This window comes from Loxodonta africana, chromosome 3 (assembly GCF_030014295.1).
Source record: "Loxodonta africana isolate mLoxAfr1 chromosome 3, mLoxAfr1.hap2, whole genome shotgun sequence".
NCBI lineage: Eukaryota > Metazoa > Chordata > Mammalia > Proboscidea > Elephantidae > Loxodonta > Loxodonta africana.
The window spans coordinates 99,505,315-99,526,354 of NC_087344.1; the positions used below are offsets into that span (position 1 = coordinate 99,505,315).

The 21,040-nt window shown below is 40.3% G+C and overlaps 1 protein-coding gene across 1 annotated transcript in view; it reads right to left on the minus strand.

Moving 5' to 3' along the window:
• The window catches only part of LOC100658399 (cytochrome P450 2J2-like), a 43,196-nt gene extending 26,878 nt beyond the window's left edge, over positions 1-16,318 (minus strand). Inside the window, exons 1-2 of the mRNA XM_003411153.4 lie at positions 16,045-16,318; positions 10,572-10,734 (exon numbers count right to left, since the gene is read on the minus strand). Coding sequence (XP_003411201.2) covers positions 10,572-10,734; positions 16,045-16,257 — 376 coding nt within the window. The 5' untranslated portion in view covers positions 16,258-16,318. The remainder of the gene's footprint in view (positions 1-10,571; positions 10,735-16,044) is intronic.
• Positions 16,319-21,040: the final 4,722 nt, after the last annotated feature.

Consider the following 21,040-nt stretch of genomic DNA (forward strand, 5'->3'; position numbering starts at 1 on the left):
TTCTGAACTATCTCTTCCTCCCCCTGCCCCTGAGTGCATTTTCTAAGCTTGCCTTTGATGTTCAGGGCTCCTAGCTTGTCATAAATATACTTGTTTCACTTATTTTTGGGGGGTCTTAGTTGTAAAGAGGGCTTGCCAGAATCATCTATCTATTCATCCATCTTGGCTTCTCCTCTTGCAACAATAAACTCTTAAATGTATCTTCCTGCATGTACTCTTGCTCCTTTTATTCCATTCTCTACTCTGCTGCCTAGATGAGCAATAAAAATATACAGCGTATTTCGAGGTGGGGAGGGAGGAAGAGGGGTATTCACTAACTAGATAGTAAAAAAGAATTATCTTAGGTGAAGGTAAGGACAACACACAATACTGGGGAAGTCAGCACAACTGGACTAAACCAAAAGCAAAGAAGTTTCCTGAATATACCCAAACACCTCAAGGGACAGAGTAGCAGAGGCAGGGTTCTAGGGACCATGGTTTCAGGGGACACCTAGGTCAACTGGCATAACAAAGTGTATTAAAACATTCTGGGAGGTGGAGCCAAGATGGTGAAATAGACAGATGCTTCCGGCCAGCCCTCTTTACAACAGAGACCCAAAAAAACAAGTGAAACTAGTATATTTATGACAAGCTAGGAGCCCTGAGCATCAAAGGCAAGCTTAGAAAATGAACAGAGGGGCAGGGGGAGGAAGAGATGGTTCAGAAGCAGAGAGGAGTTACCAGACCTGAATCGCAGGGAACCCACAGGCACCTTTCCCAGAGGGGCAGCGGTGGGCTGGTACTAGCATTTGGCTGCAGTTTCCTCAGGGAGAAGCAGCCAGCCACACAGCCTATTCACAACTCCAGAACCACAGAAGAACGGCACTTTCAGCAAAAGTTAAGTACTTGTGTATATTTTACTGCGCCCTCCCACCCTCAAGCTGGCTTCAGCGGCTGAATTCCCTGGGCCTGAGATAGCACTCTTGAGCACCTAGAGCCATCCTTCCGGCCTTGGAGAAGGAAAAAATTTGCATTTGGGGAAAAAGATAATTTGCCAGCTCCACTAACGGGGGGAGCTCAGGACAGAAGCGGCTTCTGTCCAGGCATAAACGGTCCATGGACTTTGAGTACCTTTCCCCTCTGCATGGACCTGTGTGGGCCTATTGCAGGAGAATAGGCCCTTGCTGGCACACTCCAACCATTTCAGCTGTGTGGTGGAGAGGTGGGTGTTTGATGTTTGACATTGTTTTGCCTATTAAACAGGGTCCTCACCTACCCACATCAGGGGCCTAAGGACTGGTAGCTCCACTCAGGTCACCTAGCCACCAGCGAAAGGGATCCAAGGATAACTGGTACCTCCCAGACCTTATAACCAAAGACACTGGGTGCCCATGGTCCATCTGTAGAACCCACCCACCTGTACACTCTAGGGAACAGGGACATGCTTTCCTCAGAGACACTCGGGGGTCAGTTCTCAGCCCCCTGCCTTGTTCAGACTGTGACCCCCTGCTGCAGCCAGATACCAGTACCTACACCAATCACCCCTGTCCCTCTAAGAGTGTAGGAGAGGGCCTGTACCACACCCTTAATGATCAGCTACCTTTCCCCTCTGCATGGACCTGTGTGGTTCTATTTCAGGAGAACAGGCCCTTGTTGGCAGACTCCACACATTTCAGCTGTGCGGTGGAGAGGTGGATACCTGAGCTGAATTCCTACAAGAAAAATGAATGGACTTCTAGACTGATATACCTGATAATAGCTCTAGCTATCTGGGGACAGGACGTCAGAGCTCCAAAGGCAAAAATAATCAAGCTAGCTCACTCAAGCAATCCATTTTGACATACCAAAAGAAAACAAAGCAAGAAGCTATGATACAGTAAATAAACATAAACTAAGACAATAATAGAATAACTTATAGATGGCTCGGAGACAACAGTCAATATCAAGTCACATAAAGAAACAGACCATTATCACCTCAACAGACTCTCAAAACAAAGAATCCAGGGATCTTCTAGATGAAAGTGCATTCCTGGAATTACCAGATGCAGAATACAAAAGTATAATACACAGAACCCTTCAAGACATCAGGAAGGAAATGAAGCAATATGCAGAACAAGCCAAGGAACACACAGATAAAGCAACTGAAGAAATTAGAAAGATTATTCAGGAACATAATGAAAAGTTTAATAAGGTGGAAAAATCCATAGACAGACAGCAATCAGAAATTCAGAAGATTAACAATAAAATTACAGAATTAAATAATAGAAAGTCAGAGGAACAGAACTGAGCAAGCAGAAGCTAGAATTTCTGAACTCAAAGATAAATCATTTGGCACTAATATATTTGAAGAAAAATCAGATAAAAGAATTTAAAAAATTGAAGAAACCTTAAGAATCATGTGGGACTCTATCAAGAGAAATAATCTATGAGTGATTGCAATACCAGAACAGGGAGGGATAACAGAAAATACAGAGAAAATTGCTGAAGATTTGTTTGCAGAAAAATTCCCTAATGTGGTGAAAGATGAGAAGATATGTATGCAAGATGCTCATCAAACTCCACATAAGCTAGATGTTAAAAGAAAGTCACCAAGACATGTTATAAACTAACTTGCCAAAACCAAAGACAAAGAGAGAATTATAAGAGCAGCGAGGGATAAAGGAAAAGTCACCTACAAAGGATAGCCAATAAGAATAAGTTCGGACTACTTGGCAGAAACCATGCAGGCAAGAAGGCAATGCGATGACATATTTAAAAAAGTGAAGGAAAAAAATGGCCTGCCAAGAATCATATATCCATCAAAAGTGTCTCTTAAATATGAAGGTGAAATTAAGACATTTCCAGATAAGCACAAGTTGAGGGATTTTGTAAAAACCAAACCAAAACTGCAAGAAATACTAAAGGGAGTTCTTTGGTTCGAAAATCAATAATATTAGGTATCAACCCAAGACAAGAACACTGGGCAGAGCAACCAGAAGTCAACCCAGACAGGGAAATCCCCCGCAAAACAAAGCAAGATTATATATATATATAAAAAGCCCAAAAGAGGGTAACAGCGATGTTATCATATAAGAGAAGACAACATAAAAATAATAAAGAGGGAATAAGAAATGTAATTATACACCTTCCATGTGGAGAGGAAGATACAGCGATACAAAGAAATAAAAGTTACTGTTAAATTTAGAACAATAGGGGTAAATAATAATGTGACCACAAAGGAGACGAACTATCCTACTCATCAAAATAAAATACAAGGGAAAAATACAGACTCAGCAGAAACAAAATCAACAACAAATATGAGGAAAGGGCAATATATAAAGAAAATCTACTTAGCACATAAAATCAAGTGGGAAAAAGAAACTGTCAACACACACAAAAATACATCAAAATGATAGCACTAAATTCATACCTGTCCATAATAACCCTGACTGTAAATGGACTAAATGCACCAATAAAGAGACAGAGAGGGGCAGAATGGATTAAAAAACAAGATCTGTCTATATGCTGCCTACAGGAGACACACCTTAGACTTAGAGACACAAACAAACTAAAACTCAAAGGATGGAAAGAAATATATCAAGCAAACAACAATCAAAAAAGAGCAGGAGTGGCAGTATTAATTTCTGACAAAATAGCCTTTAAAGTTAAATCCATCAGAAATGATAAGGAAGGACACTATATAATGATTAAAGGGACAATACACCAAGAAGATATAACCATATTAAATATTTATGCACCCAATGACAGGTCTGCAAGATACATAAAACAAACTCTATCAACATTGAAAAGTGAGATAGATAGCTCCACGATAATAGTAGGAGACTTCAACACACCACTTTCAGTGAAGGACAGGACATCCAGAAAGAAGCTCAATAAAGACACAGAAGATCTAAATGTCACAATCAACCAACTTGACCTTGTAGACATATACAGAACACTCCACCCAACAGCAACCAACTCTATTTTCTTTTCTAGTGCACATGGAACATTCTCTAGAATAGGTCACATATTAGGTCATAAAGCAAGCCTTAGCAGAATTCAAAACATTGAAATATTACAAAGCATCTTCTCTGATCGTAAGGCCATAAAAGTGCAAATCAATAACAGGAAAAGCAGAGAAAAGAAATCAAACACTTGGAAACTGAACAATACCCTGCTCAAAAAAGACTGGATTATAGAAGACATTGAGGATGGAATAAAGAAATTCAGAGAATCCAATGAGAACGAAAACAGTTCCTATCAAAACCTTTGGGACACAGTAAAAGTGGTGCTCAGAGGCCAATTTATATGAATAAATGCACACATCCAAAAAGAAGAAAGGGCCAAAATCAAAGAATGATCCCTACAACTTGAACAAACAGAAAGAGAGCAAAAAAAGAAACCCACAGGCACCAGAAGAAAATGAATAATAAAAATTACAGCAGAACTAAATGAAATAGAAAACAGAAAAACAATTGAAAGAATTAACAAGACCAAAAGCTGTTTTTTTGAAGAAATCAACAAAATTGATAAACCACTGGCCGAACTGGCAACAGAAAAACAGGAGAGGAAGCAAATAACCTGAATAAGAAATAAGAAGGGCAATATTACAACAGACTCAACTGCAATTAAAAGAAGCATATCAGACTACTATGAAAAATTATACTCTAACAAATCTTAAAACCTAGAAGAAATGGATGAATTCGTAGAAACACACTACCTACCTAAACTAACAGAAACAGAGGTAGAACAACTAAGTAGACCCATAACAAAAGAAGAGATTGAAAAGGGAATCAAAAAACTCCCAAGAAAAAAAAGCCCTGGTCTAGACGGCTTCACTGCAGAGTTCTACCAAACTTTCAGAGAAGCGTTAACACCACTACTACTAAAGGTATTTCAGAGCATAGAAATGGACGGAATACTACCAAACTCATTCTATGAAGCCACCATATCCCTGATACCAAAACCAGGTAAAGACACCACAAGAAAAGAAAATTATAGACCTATATCCCTCATAAATGTAGATGCAAAAATCCTCAACAAAATTCTAGCCAATAGAATTCAACAGCATATCAAAAAAATGATTCACCATGACCAAGTGGGATTCATACCAGGTATCACCGTGGTTTTTATGGAGGCATGGTTCAACATTAGAAAAACAATTAATGTAATCCACCACATAAATAAATCAAAAGAGAAGAATCACATGATTTTATCAAATGATGCAGAAAAGGCATTTGACAAAGTTCAACGCTCATTCATGATAAAAACTCTCAGCAAAATAGAAATAGAAGGAAAATTCCTCAACATAATAAAGGGCATTTATACAAAGTCAACAGCCAACATCACCCTAAATGGAGAGAGCCTGAAAACATTCCCACTGAGATGGGGAACCAGACAAGGATGCCCTTTATCACCACTCTTATTCAACATTGTGCTGAAAGTCCTAGCCAAAGCAATTAGGCTAGATAAAGAAACAAAGGGGATCCAGACTGGCAAGGAAGAAGTCAAAGTATCTCTATTTGCAGATGACATGATCTTCTACACAGAAAACCCTAAGGAATCCTCCAGAAAACTACTGAAACTAATAGAAGAGTTCAGCAGAGTATAGGGATATAAGAAAAACAGAGAAAAATCAGTTGGATTCCTCTACACCAACAAAAAGAACATCGAAGAAGAAATTACCAAATCAATGCCATTTACTGTAGCCCCCAAGAAGATAAAATACTTAGGAAAAAATCTTACCAGAGATGTAAAAGACTTATACAAAGAAAACTACAGTACACTTGTGCAAGAAACCAAAAGAGACTTACATAAGTGGAAGACCATACCTTGCTCGTGGATAGGAAGACTTAACATTATAAAAATGTCTATTCTACCAAAAGCAATCTATACATTTAATGTAATTCTGATCCAAATCGCAACGACATTCTTTAAGGAGATGGAGACACAAATCACCAACTTCATATGGAAGGGAAAGAGGCCCTGGATAAATAAGGCATTACTGAAAAAGAAGAACAAAGTGGGAGGCCTTACTTTGCCTGATTTTAGAACCTATTATACTGCCACAGTAGTCAAAACAGCCGGGTACTGGTACAACAACAGATACATAGACCAGTGGAACAGAATCGAGAATCCAGACACAAATCCATCCACATATGAGCAGTTGATATTTGACAAAGACCCCAAAACAGTTAAATGCGGGAAAAAGTCTTTTTAACAAATGGTGCTGGGATAACTGGATATCCATCTGCAAAAAATGAAACAAGAGTCATACCTCACTCCATGCACAAAAACTAACTCAAAATGGATCAAAGACCTAAATATAAAATCTAAAATGATAAAGATCATGGAAGAAAAAATAGGGACAATGTTAGGAGCCCTAATACACGACATAAACTATATACAAATCATTATAAAGAATGTAGAAGAAAAACTAGATAACTGGGAGCTCCTAAAAATCAAACACCTATGCTCATCCAAAGACTTCACCAAAAGAGTAAAAAGACTACCTACAGACAGGGAAGAAGTTTTTAGCTATGCCATTTCTGATCAGCATCTGATCTCTAAAATCTACATGATACTGCAAAAACTCAACTGCAAAAAGGTAAATAACCCAATTAAAAAATGGGCAAAAGATATGAATAGACACTTCACGAAAGGAGACATTCAGGTAGCTAACAGATATATGAGGAAATGTTCACGATCAGTAGCCATTAGAGAAATGCAGATCGAAACTACAATGAGATTTCATCTCACTCCAACAAGGCTAGCATTAATCCAAAACACACAAAATAATAAATGCTGGAGAGGCTGTGGAGAGACTGGAACACTTACACACTGCTGGTGGGAATGTCAAATGGTACTACCACTTTGGAAATCAGTGTGGCGCTTCCTTAAAAAGCTAGAAATAGAACTACCATACAATCCAGCAATCCCACTCCTTGGAATACATCCTAGAGAAATAAGAGCCTTACACCAACAGATATATGCACTCCCACGTTTATTGCAGTACTGTTTACAATAGCAAAAAGCTGGAAGCAACCAAGGTGCCCATCAATGGATGAATGGATAAATAAATTATGGTATATTCACACAATGGAATACTACGCATCAATGAACAGTGAGGAATCTGTGAAACATTTCATAACATGGAGGAACCTGGAAGGCATTATGCTTAGTGAAATTAGTCAGTTGCAAAAGGACAAATATCGTATAAGACCACCATTATAAGAGCTTGAGAAACACTTTAAACTGAGAAGAAAACATTCTCTTGTGGTTACAAGAGGGGGGAGGGAGATAGGGTGGGAGAGAGGCATTCACTAATTACGTAGTAGATAAGAACTACTTTGGATGAAGGGAAAGACAGCACACAACACAGGGGAGGTCAGCACAATTGGACTAAACCAAAAGCAAAGAAGTTTCCTGAATGAAATGAAAGCTTCGAAGGCCCGCGTAACAGGGGCAGGGGTCTGGGGACCATGGTTTCAGGGGACATCTAAGTCAATTGGCATAATAAAATCTATTGAGAAAACACTCTGCATTCCACTTTGAAGAGTGGCGTCTGGGGTCTTAAACGTCAGCCAGCAGCCATCTAAGATGCATCAACTGGTCTCAATCCACCTGGATCAAAGGAGAATGAAGAACAACAAGGACACAAGGTGATTAGGAGCCCAAGAGACAGAAAGGGCCACATGAACCAGAGACTACATCATCCTGAGACCAGAAGAACTAGATGGTGCCCAGCTACAACCGATGACTGCCCTGACAGGGAGCACAACAGAGAACCCTTGAGGGAGCAGGAGAGCAGTGGGATGCAGACCCCAAATTCTCATAAAAAGACAACACTTAATGGTCTGACTGAGACTAGAAGAACCCCTGTGGTCATGGCCCCCAGACCTTCTGTTGCCTCAGGACAGGAATCATTCCTGAAGCCAACTCTTCAGACAGGGATTGGAGTAGACAATGGGTTGGAAAGAGATCCTGGTGAGGAGTGGGCTTCTTGGATCAGGTGGACACTTGAGACTATGTTGGCATCTCCTGCCTGGAGGGGAGATGAGAGGGTGGAGGGGGTTAGAAGCTGGCGTAATGGACACGAAAAGAGAGGGTGGAGGGAGACAGCGGGCTGTCTCATTAGGGCGAGAGTAATTGGGAGTGTGTAGGAAGGTGTACATGGGTTTTTGTGTGAGAGACTGACTTGATTTGTAAACTTTCACTTAAAGCACAATAAAAATTACTTTAAAAAAAGCTCAATACAGGGTAATTGCAATGTTATTATATAAAAGAAGACAACATTAAAATAATAAAGAGGGACTAAGAAATGTAATCATGGACCTTCCATACGGAGAGGAAGATACGGCAATACAAAGAAATAAATCTTAGGTTTAAATTTAGGAAAATAGGGGTAAACGCAACATGAAAAATCCTTATGGTGATGGAAATGTTCTTGTGTCTTCATTATATCAATGTCAATGTCCTGGTTGTGATAGCGTACTATAGTTTTGCCAGATGTTACCATTGGGGGAAACTGGGTAAAGGATATGTGGGAATCTCTCTGTATTATTTCTTTCAACTACACGTGAATTTACAATTATCTGAAAAAACAAATGTTTAATTAAAAAAGAAAACATTCTGTGTCCCACTTTGTTGAGTGGTGTCTAGGGTCTTAAAAACTAGCAAGTGGCTGTCTAAGATGCGTCAATTGATCCCAACCCACCTGGAACAAAGGAGAATGAAGAACAGAAAGGAAAATATGAGCCTAAGAGGCAATAAGGGCTACATAAATCAGAGACTCCATTGGCCTGAGGCCAAAAGAACTAGATGGTGCCTGGCTACCACCAATGACCTCCCTGATGGGGAACACAACAGAGAGTCCCCGACGGAGCAAAAGAAAAGGTGGTACAGAACTCAAATTCTAGTAAAAACACCAGACTTAATGGTCTGACTGAGACTGGAGGGTCCACAGAAGAAACAGCCCCCGGACTTTCTATTAGCCCAAAACTAAAATCATTTCCGAATTCAGCTCTTTAGACAAAGATTAGGCTGGCCTGTAAGATATCAAATGATACTTGTGAAGAGCATACTTCTTAGCTCAAGTAGATTAAAAAAAAAAAACAAAAAACTGCTATCGAGTCGTTTTCGACTCATAGCGACCCTATGCAATGCCCCACAGGGTTTCCAAAGAGCACCTGGCGGACTTGAACTGTTGACCATTTGGTTAGCAGCCAGGGTTTCCAAGTAGATACATGAGACTAAATGGGTAGATCCTGTCCGGAGGTGAGATGAAATGGCAGAAAGGGACAGGAGCTGATTGAATGGACACAAGAAACACAGGGGGACAAGGAGGAGTATGCTGTCACATGATAGGGAGAGCAATTACGGTCACATAACAATGTGTGTATAATATTTTTATATGAAAAACTAACTTGAACTGTGAACTTTCACTAAAAGCACACACACACAAATACAGTGTATACATTGTGATTCCTTTCTCTACTAAAGGTCATTTTAATAGCTTCCACTGTTATTAGAATACAAACTACAATTCTTAACAAGAACTCGCCTGGACAATTCCTGCTCAAGCTCAGCAGCTTCATTGTATGCCATTATCTCCATCTAATCTCTGTGCTCTCACCACACTGGCCACCTTTCAATTCCTGAAGTTCACTGTCCTTCTCCCCACCTCAGGGCTTTTCATAGGCTATTCCCTCTGCCTGATTTCTTCTCCCCTCTCCACCTTATTAAATTGTCATTTCCTTAGGTTAGCTTACCCTGATTAGATACTCCTAAAACGTGCGCTCTGCCCTTATCTTTACAACACTTTAAGCTTTAAATTAGAACTAATTGGTACTGTGTTTCTCCCTGAGTAGAACGTAAATTACATAAGGACAGGGATTTTGTCTGTTCTACTCACTGTTATAGCCCTTGTGCCTAGCAGAGTGCTTCACATGGCAGGTAATTAATAAATACACTGAATCATGTAGAGTGAAAGGATGAAATAGTTCAAAGAGGGATTGGGAAGCACCTGAAAAAAATGGTGCTTTGATAAAGCAATAGATTTGAGTTTCTCATTTTAATTTTTAAATGTTTACGTTTATTTAATAATAATTTAAAATATTCATGCCAGCCTGTCTTAACGAGTCTTGGGTTGATATAGATTAGAAAACTGAGATTCCCTGTCTGTCACCACCTTAATGATGAAGCCTAAGGAAGTAGAGGCAAGAAGAAGGACGCAGATGAGCAGCAGAAGGCAGCAGCAGATCCACACCCGTTTTCCGAAGGGAAGAAGTTTGGAACGGAAGCAGAACCAGAGAACGTGTGGCCTCTTCCCGTGCTTTCACGGAGCGGTGTGCTTACTTGATTATCAAAACATCCAGGGTGAGTTTCTGTAGGAGGTGCAGCTTCTCCCAAATCCCTGACATTAAGACTGCCAAATGCTCAGAGTGGGTGCTTTAAATTGAGGAACAAGGACATCCAGCTTCCTTTCATGGCAGGAATTTTATACTGGGCCTGATCTCTGGGAATGTCAAAGAATTATACTCACGAAGACACACACCTTTGACAGCCTATAACAACATCAAACACACACATCTTACATTAGTCAAGAAACTTACCATGTTTCTTAAAGACACGCTCTCGGATAGCACTCTTGGGGCGGCCCAGAAAGTTTTGGTCCTGGTTGGCAAGGACTTCTTTGATTAAGGGCAATCCAGATACAGTAACAGTATGCAAGGTCCCAAACTCCAGGCTTAACAGGTTCCCATATTTCTTCACAAGCTGAAAAGTAGTCACAGTTGAATATGCATATGTCTGTGTATGTAAGGATGAAGGGAATGGGTGTGTAGTTCCAAGGGCTTGCACTGAGGGCAGGTTTGTGTGTGTGTGTGTGTGTGTGTGTGCGTGCGGGGCCAAGTGACTCAGACAGAGCAGGAATACTCATTCTCCAGTGTGCCACAGATTTCTGTTGCCATGCAGCAAACCCTTTTACCTTTGTGTGCCTTAGCTTCACACTCCAGAAAATGTGGACTTCAAAGATTGATTACTGTGACCAGTTCTACCTTGACTTGTGGTCTGATGCAAGAGTTACTGTCTGTCTCCTTTTTTCCTTTTCCTCTCAACTAGACTGAAATTCAACTCACTGCTTGATTGAGAAGTTCTTTCAGAAACATCTAGTAATATATTCAATAAGCATGAACTGAGTGAGCACTCACTACATGTTCCCAGAACAAGGCACTGTGGGTGAAACTATGAATAAATAAACAAGGTTTCAGCACACTGACTCCATAAAAGAAGGCTGAGTTATGGAGGAGGGGTTTGGCCATGCATTATATAAGATATGGGGACAAAGAAATAAACCTGAGGTGGCTCCAGAATCTTAGAGTTTAGTGACAGTGAAAGAATGAGAGAGCAGGAGAGAGAAAGTGAGAGTGAATGGAAGAGTGTTTAAGTGTGTTCTTAAGTACGCACAAGTGTACAGGTGTGTGCAAGTGTGGGCTAGGTAATAGCTAATGATCATTCTAAATCAGCAAATGGTCTTTCTAAAGATGACTATCCGAGTAGAGACAGCCTCTGCTTCTTGTCTGCCTGGGTGTGTCTAGCTGCAGGTAGGGGTTTCAAACAGAAGGGCTCCATTCCCTCCAGGTAGCTCTGGTCCTTCCTCCCTAATCCTCATATGCTTCCCCATGTCATCCTTAGAGCCCTGGACCTATGCCATACCCATCAGGGCAAATACAATGAAATCAGTCTCATAGTACCACCCTGCTCCCACATTAAGGGCCAAGCCAGGATTCAATTCTTCCATCCCTCCTTTGGCCCAGCTTCCCCTATCAATCTTCATTCATCTCTAGCATAGCACGCCCTATCTTGCTAGTAGGGGTAGTGCCAAGTTTCAATCACAAGTTGGTCTGCCTCCAAAGTACATGCCTTTGCTCCTAAGAAATGGCACTGATATATAAGGTATACATTAAGCAGACTTTGGAGTTCATCTTGCTGGATGCCTGGATGAACTTCTGAGGCCTTGCAAAAAGGATTTCTTTACTAATTTAGAACATTCAATAAGAGTGTTTACAGAACAGCAAAAAACTTCAGGGACAAATGAGCTAAGATTAGATAAGGTGCCCCAACTATGTGGTAGGTCAAGATCAGGTGCTGGAAATGCGACAAGTCTTTAACTTGAAGAAGCTCGCAATCTAACGGAAAGTACAGATAAATACCCAGTTCCTATTACTATTCTGTACAAAAAATTATTTGATGGAAGAAAGTTAAGTACATAAAGGGATAAGATATGATGGTGTCAATGGGAGAAAAAAGTAACAGAGAGAAGGAACCCAAGTTTTTGGATGATCTTATGATACAGAGCAGCCTCCCTATTTTGAACTGCCCACCTACTTCTGAACTCTTTTGTGAAGGAAAAATAAATTTCGGTGTTAATTATGCAACTGTATATTGGGGCTACTTTACAACAGCAACTGGATATACATCCTAACTGATCATTTATCCAACTTATCTGTCCTTCTTCCACTTTAGTTTGATATGATCGTTGTCTCAAATACATGCAATTTTAATGTCATACGGCTTTTTTGATAGCCACCTTAGACAAAATTTTTGAAGCAGGAAAAAAAGAAAAGATCCCATACAGATAGGCCAGTTTCTTCATTGTCCTCTCACTATGTTTTAGCTCATGCCATTCTTCCCTCATTTAAAATCTTCTGTTCCCATCAGTCCACTTTGCCATATGCCAAACATTTCTTTAAACTTCAGCCCGACTTAGTCTCACTTTCTACTAGAGGTTATCTCCAGGGTTTTCCATTGGTAGTGATATTATCTCCTGATATCTCATTTGATTACTAAGAGTTTACACCAAATATTTCATCATATACTATCTTGTAACATTAGTGCCACCAGAATCCAAGAACACAAGAAGAAAAGGGAAAAAAATCTGGGGTGGAAAAATATTTGAAGAAATAATGGTTGAAAAGTCCCCAGATTTGGCTAAAGACCTAAATCTACACATTCAGAACTACGTAAGTGAACACAAACAGGATAAATCCAAAGAAATCTATTCAAAACAGGATAAATGTAAAGACACACACACCAAGAAACATCATAACCAAACTTTTGAAAACTAAAGACAAATTAAAGTTCTTGAAAGCATACAGAGAGAAACAGCTCGTTACCTAAGGAGAACAATTCGAATGGGAAAAAATTTCTCATCAGAAAACATGGAGGCCAGATGAAAGTGGTACAACATTTTCAAGTGTTGAAAAACGGAGTTGTCAGCCCAGAACCCTATATTTAGTGAAAACATATTTCAGAAATGAAGGTGAAAAGAATATATTTCAGATGATGGAAACCTAAAAGAATTTGTTGTCAGAAAGCCTATTCTTAAAAAAAAAAAAAAAAAATCTCAAGAAAGCTCTTCATAGAGAAAGGAGATCATAATGGCATAAAGCTTGGGACATCAGGAATGAAGAAAGAACAACAGAAAAGGTAAAGAAATAGGTAAACCAAAAGGCAATTCTTCTTCTCCTGAGTTTTTAAAATTATGCTTGACAGGTGTTGTTGTTGTTAGGTGTCTTCGAGTTGGTTCTGACTCATAGCGACCCTACGTATCACAGGACGAAAACTTGCCCAGTCCTGCACCACCCTTATAGTCCTTGTCATGCTTGACCCCGTTGTTGCAGCCACTGTGTCAATCCATCTCGTTGACGGTCTTCCTCTTTTCCACTGATTCTACTTTACCAAGCATGATGTCCTTCTCCAGGGACTGATCCCTCCTGACAACATGTCCAAAGTAGGTAAGATGCAGTCTTGCCATCTTTGCTTCTAAAGAGCGTTCTGGTTGTACTTCTTCCAAGACAGATTTGTTCATTCTTTTGGCAGTCCATGATATATTCATTGTTCTTTGCCAACACCACAATTCAAAGGCATCAATTCTTCTTCAGTCTTCCTTATTCACTGAGCAGCTTTCACATGCATATGATGCAATTGAAATACCATGGCTTGGGTCAGGAGCACCTTAGTCCTCAAAGTGACATCCTTGCTTTTCTACACTTTAAAGAGGTCCTTTGCAGCAGATTTGCCCAATGCAATGCATCTTTTGATTTCTTGACTGCTGCTTCCATGAGTGTTGATTGTGGATCCAAGTAAAATGAAATTCTTGACAACTTCAATCTTTTCTCTGTTTATCATGATGTGGCTTATTGGTCCAGTTGTGAGGATTTTTGTTTTCCTTATATTGAGGTGTAATCCATACTGAAGGCTGTGGCCTTTGATCTTCATCAGTGAGTGCTTCAAGTCTTCTTCACTTTCAGCTAGCAAAGTTGTGTCATCTGCATAATGCAATTTGTTAGTGAGTCTTTCTCCAATCCTGATGCTCCATTCCTCTTCATATAGTCCAGCCTGTTGGAGTATTTGCTCAGCATACAGACTGAATAGGTATGGTGAAAGGATTCAACCCTGATGCACACTTTTCCTGATTTTGAAACACTCACTATCCCCTTATTCTGTCCAAACAACTGCCTCAGAAACTAAAATTATAACAGTGTCTGATGTGGTTTTCAATGTATGCAGAAGTAATATTTAGGACAATTGTATCATTAAAAAAACAACAACAAAACTTGTCACTGAGTTGATTCTGACTCATAGTGACCCTATAGGACAGAGTAGAACTGCCTCATAGGGTTTCCAAGGAGCAGCTGATGGATTCGAACTGCCAGTCTCTTGGTTAGTGGACAAGGTCTTAACCACTGTGCTGCCAGGGCTCCACAACATAAACCTTAGGTTGCCATGAAAAGAGTAAAAGAGGAACATAAATAAAAGAATAATAGAAAGGGAGACTTAAATCCTACCATATTAATATTACATTGTGTATAAATCACCTAAATATACCAATTAAAAGACACAGATTGGCAGAATGAATTTAAAAAGATAATCCAACTATACGCTGTCTACAAGAAACTAATTTCTTGTGGACAGCACATAGTTCTCACACTAACCACTGGAAATCATTAATAGAAAGATAAAAGGAAAATTTCCAAACCCTTGGAAATGAAACAACATACCTCTAAAGCAAGGGTATATGTGTACTTGAGTAGTAAGACCTGTGTTTATGGGACTCCAGTCTTTTCTAGAGAAAGGGAAGCTAATACTTGAGCACCTACTACAGGTCATGTTAATGTCGGTCATTATTTAATCTTCATAAACACCTGTCATAGTGTCTCTCAGCCAGGTAACTATGCTGAGGACATACCAGCTGAGGATTCTTGACAGAGTGCTCTACGTTTTAGGGAACGTTGAGGAATTCAGAGTTACATAGCCCCCTTGGGAGGTGAGAATAAGGAGGTGGAATAAGGATGGGTCAAGAAGGGACCTGAGTGCCTTGATAAGGAGTTTGAACTCTGGGAAGCAGAAAAAACTTAAGCAAGGGAGTGATATTTTTAGATTATTATTTTAGTAAGAGGGATTAGTGGGTAAGGAGGCTGAAGAAGAGGGGCTCAATTCATGTAGTGGTAACAGTGGTCCAGCTGAAAAGCAGTGAGGATTATCAGTAGTATCACCATTTTACATACAGGAAATGGAGCCTTCAAGAAGTACAGCATTTTTCAAGGATAATAATATTAATGGTGAAAAGAAACCATATTATAAAAAAGGGTGTTGCAATATTTAACAAGATAACACACATTTAAATGAGTTAAGGCACATAACATGCCTAGCACACGTTTAATGATACACTAATTATACATGAAACATTTAATGACAGCTGCTAATCAAAAGGCCAGCAGTTCAAATCCACCAGGTGTTCCCTGGAAACTCTATGGGGCAGTTTTCCTCTGTCCTGTGGGGTCGCTATGAGTCGCAAATGGCTCTATGGCAATGGGTTGGGTTTTTTCTCACTCATTTTATAAAGGGCCGGTAGAATAATGCCAGTTGACTGGTGAGGAAAACGGGGCTCAAAGCGGGGATAACTCAAATTACCAGAATTAGCGGCAGAGCCACCCAAGCCCCGGCTCCCCCTAGTTCCCGGAATGCCCCTTGCCCTTCGGGGCAGGACTAGGACCAGGACCAAGACCCCTCTCCCGCTCCTACCTTCTGAAGCACCACGTGAGGAGGCTTTTCAAAGCCCAGTACAAAGAAGTTTCCCAAGAAAGGCAGGCTCCAGGGTCCCGGCGGGTAATTTTTTGGGCGCCTCCTTTTGAAGAAATTAACGAAGAACAGAAAGACGACGACACCCAGCAGGAGAGGCCGGAGATGGAACCCTGCCCAGAGGGCGTTCGCCAGGGAGCCCAACGCCAGGAGCATGGCTCAGTCGCCCCTCTGCTCTTCTGCAGTCTGAGCAGTAGACAGACCCCGCTCAGATTCCGGGCTCCCAGCACCGCCCCGCCCTGTGGCCAACCCCGCCTCGGCCCTCATTCTGCCCCGCCCCCTCCCAGCACCGTCCCGCCCCCCCAATCGTCCCACCAACCCCCGACTCCTTTCCGCCGCGCCCCGCCCCTCCCGGTCGTACCGCCCCCTAGATGCCACTTAGCGGGCGGAGCAGGGCAGGGGCCAGGCGCTGGATTTCCTGAAGAACTGCCACGTAAGTAGTCTTGGGAGACAACCTCAGAAAAGGCCAGGCTATGAGCATTTTCCTTTTCTCTCTATTTAGAAAGCTAACCTTTCTCTGAACTCTTTGGGACTCTTGGGTTTACGGTTTTAACACATCTCAGGGAGTGCCACAGGCACTTCAGCTCCTTGTTTATCAATCATTGTTCACCCAATGATTGGAATCCTGCCAGTTCAACAGTAATAATAACAGAAGTACCTAACAGTGCTTGAGCTCTTAATATATGCCAGGCACCAAATTCGCCTCTTTACTTAAGTTACCTCAGCCTGACAAAGTGATGCTGGAGATGATCTTGTTAGCCTAGTTTTGCAGGTGATGGAGCTGAGACACAGAAAAAGTTTTTGTTGGGTGGCATGGAGTCCGTTCTGACTCACAGCGACCCTATGTACAACAGGCTGAAACACTGCCCAGTCCTGTGCCATGCTCACAATCTGTGCTATATCTGAGCCTAATTTTGCAGCCACTGTGCCAAACTATCTCATTGAGGATCTTCCTCCTTTTGGATAACCTTATACTTTACCAATCATGATGTCCTTCTCCAGGGACTGGTCCCTCCTATAACATGTCCAAAATAAATAAGAAGAAATCTTGCCATTCTCCTTTATAAGTGGCTGTCTGGCTGTACTTCTTCCAAGACAGATTTTCTCGTTCTTCTGGTCGTCCATACTCGTTCAATACTGTTCACCAACACCATAATTCGAAGGTGTTGATTCTTCTTTGATCTTCCTATATTTCATTGTCCAGCTTTTGAGTGCATAAGAGACAATTGGAAATACCATGGCTTGGGTCAGGTGCACATTAGTCCTCAAAGTGACATCTTTGCTTTTTTAACACTTTTGAACAGGCCTTTTACAGCAGATCTGTCAATTGAAATACATCGTTAGATCTCTTGCCTGCTGCTTCAACAGGCGTTGTTTGTGGATCCAAGTAAAATGAAATCCTTGACAACTTCAGTATTTTCCCCGTGTCATGGTATTGCTTATTGTTCCAGTTCTATTGTTCCACTTCTGAGGATTAAGTACTCAGTAAAACCAAAAACCCACTGCCATCCCGTTGATTCTGACTCATAGTGACGTCACAAGGTTTCTAAGGCTGTAAATCTTCACGGAAGCAGAGTGCAACATCTTTCTCCAGAGGAGATGCCGATGGTTTCAAATCGCTGATCTTTTGGTTAGCAGTTGAACTCTTTAACCACTGTGCCGCCAGGGCTCAATAAGTGGGGAATAAATCAATCTACCAGTCTGAGACACCTCACAGGGTTGTTACAGGTTAAGTGAGGTCCTGTAACTGAAAAGTGTTTTAAAGATTAAAAAGCATTATATCAAAGTTTCTAGTGTTGACCCTAGTCTACAATAGGTCCTTAACATTTGTTGAAGGAATGTATAACAATAAAATGAAATGATGGACTGATAAATCCCACAACATGGATGAACCTTGAAGATATTATGCTAAGTGACAAGCCAGAAACGACCAAAAAAGAAAGAAAAAAAACATGTATCATATGATTCTGTTGATATGAAATGTCCTGAATAAGCAAACCTGTAGATACAGAAATTAGTTCAGTGATTGCCTAGGGTTAGAGTAAATGTTGGGGGTGGAGTGAGGGATGGGAATGGGAGTTATTGCTAAAGGTTATGTGGTATTTTATAAAATTTTGAAAATACTCACAATTTATTACCCAGCAGTTCTACTCCTAATATAACTTTGAGCATATGTGCACCAACATACATGTTCAAGAATGTTCACTGGGCAATGTTTTTTGTACAGCCCCAAAATGAAAGCAACCCAAATTTCCATCAACACTAGAATGGATAAATTAGTTTTTGTGAAGTCACAATATGCCATGAAGCCATAAAAATGAATAAACAAGATCTACATGTAGTAACATGGATGAATCTTATAAAAATAACATTGAATAAAAGAAACAAGACAAAATAACACATTCTATAGGATTCCATTTACATTTTTCATATTGATCTGTGGGATTTCTTTATATATTTTGGCCTCAAGTATTTTGTTCAGTTATATGCAGTCATTTTTTTGTAAATAGTTCAGATGTCCTTAACAATAAATTTTACCCCCTTTTTGTTGAATGCAGAGTTCTTTCTTTTTGCCATTCATGTCTTCTGACTACTTCCTAATTTTTCCTCTGCTTTATCTATCTTTTTTTTTTATTCACTTCTTACATCAACCTTGCAACAACACATGTATATAATTGCTTGGAACATAGTAAGAGCTATGTAAGAATTTATTATTTTTTTTTCCTTTTTTTGTTAAACTGTTGTTTTTTTCCTTATACATTTCTAGGACCACTTTAGATATCAGGGAAGGAAGTTCATTGCAATAAAAATTAAATAAATAAAAAGACTGCTAGAACTAATAAGTTTAGCAAAGTCACAGGATATGTGCCCAATATTTTAAAAATCAATTGTATTTCTATACACGAGCAACGAGCAATTGGAAATTGAAATGAAAACCAATCAATTTAAAAATGAAAGAGTGAAGCTTCTGCTTTATCAACAACTATTTTTTAAAGGCTATGTACAATATGATTCTATTTATGGGACATCCTACAAAAGGAAGAATTATAATAACAGAAATCAGATCAGTGTTTTCTATGGCCTGGGTAGGTGCAGGAGATTGATTACAAAGAGCAGAAAGGAACTTTGGAGGATCAGAAAGTAGTCTATATTTGTGTTTTGATAGAGATTAGACAAAGATATATGCTGTCAGACTTCTTAAAACTGTATTCCTATAACGAGTGAATTTTGCTGTATGAAAATTATACTTCAATTAACTTGACATAAAAGAGGCAAAAAATCAACTGGGAATAGTATTTGCAATTTGTATCAGCCATAGAAAACACTGATCTGATTTCTGATACCAATGAATCCTAAGATGGGCAGGCAAAACCACAAGTAAGATGCTAGCTCAAGTTCCAAGAACTGGAGGTCAGATGAACAGGAGCCAACTGCAGGATCCAGAACGAGCAAAAGCCCTGAGCCTTGCCAGAATGTTCCCTTATATTGGATGTAGGCCACATGACCAAGGAAACTCCCTTTCAACTGATTGGTTACTCATAGCAGATCCCGTCATGGACATGAACACGTTATATCAAATGTCACCATAGAAGTGATCACAACATCATATGACTTCCAAAGCACCAAGAATCATGGCCCAGCCAAGCTGACACACAACCATAACAATCACGTCAGAATGAGAAATATACGGAAGCTGGTTGGTTGGTCCTACTTTCTCTAGACGAAATGATGAAAGAAGGAGATGAGCTCAAGGCTTCAGAGTCACAGCTCAAGTGCCACATAAAGGACCTCAAAATAGCTGCTGGAGCTCTGAAAGAAAGCCTTAAATCCTGTAGTAACAGAGCTGATATTGCTGAAAACCAAACCCAGAGTCTTATTGTAAGAGTGGCTGAATGACGATGCTAATTGAATTTGAAACCTTGAATGGTATTTGAAGTTAAAGTGAGAGCATTGATTTGGAAGAAATGGGAACCAGAAACTTGGTATGGGGACTTATGGGCAAATAATCATGAAGCTGGGGACAGTGGGCACCTAATTTTGTTGACTTGCTCCTGTCAACAGAACCAGCCCTCTCGCTGCCATCTGAAGAGCTCCTCCAATCCCATCTTATAAAATTAACCCAGCTATGTCTGAAGAACACTTGTCTGAGTAATCCCCTGAGGAGGTGTCTGAGTCACTGCCTGAGGCGTTGCCTGAGGCAGACGCCTTACAAGGCATTGCTGAACATTTTCAGAACACATACCCACCACCCATTTTTGCTCCTAGACCTATAACTAGAATTAAGTCTCAACGAAACCCAAAACGTGAAGTACGAAGTGTCAACCAGGAGGAGGTACACTACACTCCAAAAGAACTGCTTGACTTTTCCAATATTTACAAACAGAAACCTGAGGAATGTGTGTGAGAATGGCTATTAAGGGTGTGGGATAAAGGTGCAAGAAACATAAAATGGCATCAGTCTGAGTTTATTGCTATGGCCCTCTAAGCAGATATTCTTCATTCAATATTTCAGCTTGAGAGGTTAAGAAAGGGTCTAATATTTTATTTGGTTGGTTCACTGAAGCATGGATTACATGGTGGTTGTCAGGGACTGAATTGTGTCCCCCCAAAATATCTGTCAACTTGGCTAGGTCATGATTCCCAGTATAGTACGTCTACCATTTTATCAGCTGATGTGATTGCCCTATGTCTTGTAAATTGTATCACTATCATGTAATGAGATGGATTAGTGGCAGTTATATTGATGAGATCTACAAGATTAGATAGTGTCTTAAGCCAATTTCTTCTTAAGCCAACCTCTTTTGAGATATAAAAGAAGCAAGCAGGGAAACGTGGGGACCTCATATCACCAAGAAAGCAGCACCAAGAGCAAAGCATGTCTTTTAGGCCCAGATATTCTGTGCCTGAGGAGCTCCTCAACTGGGGGAAGACTGATGAC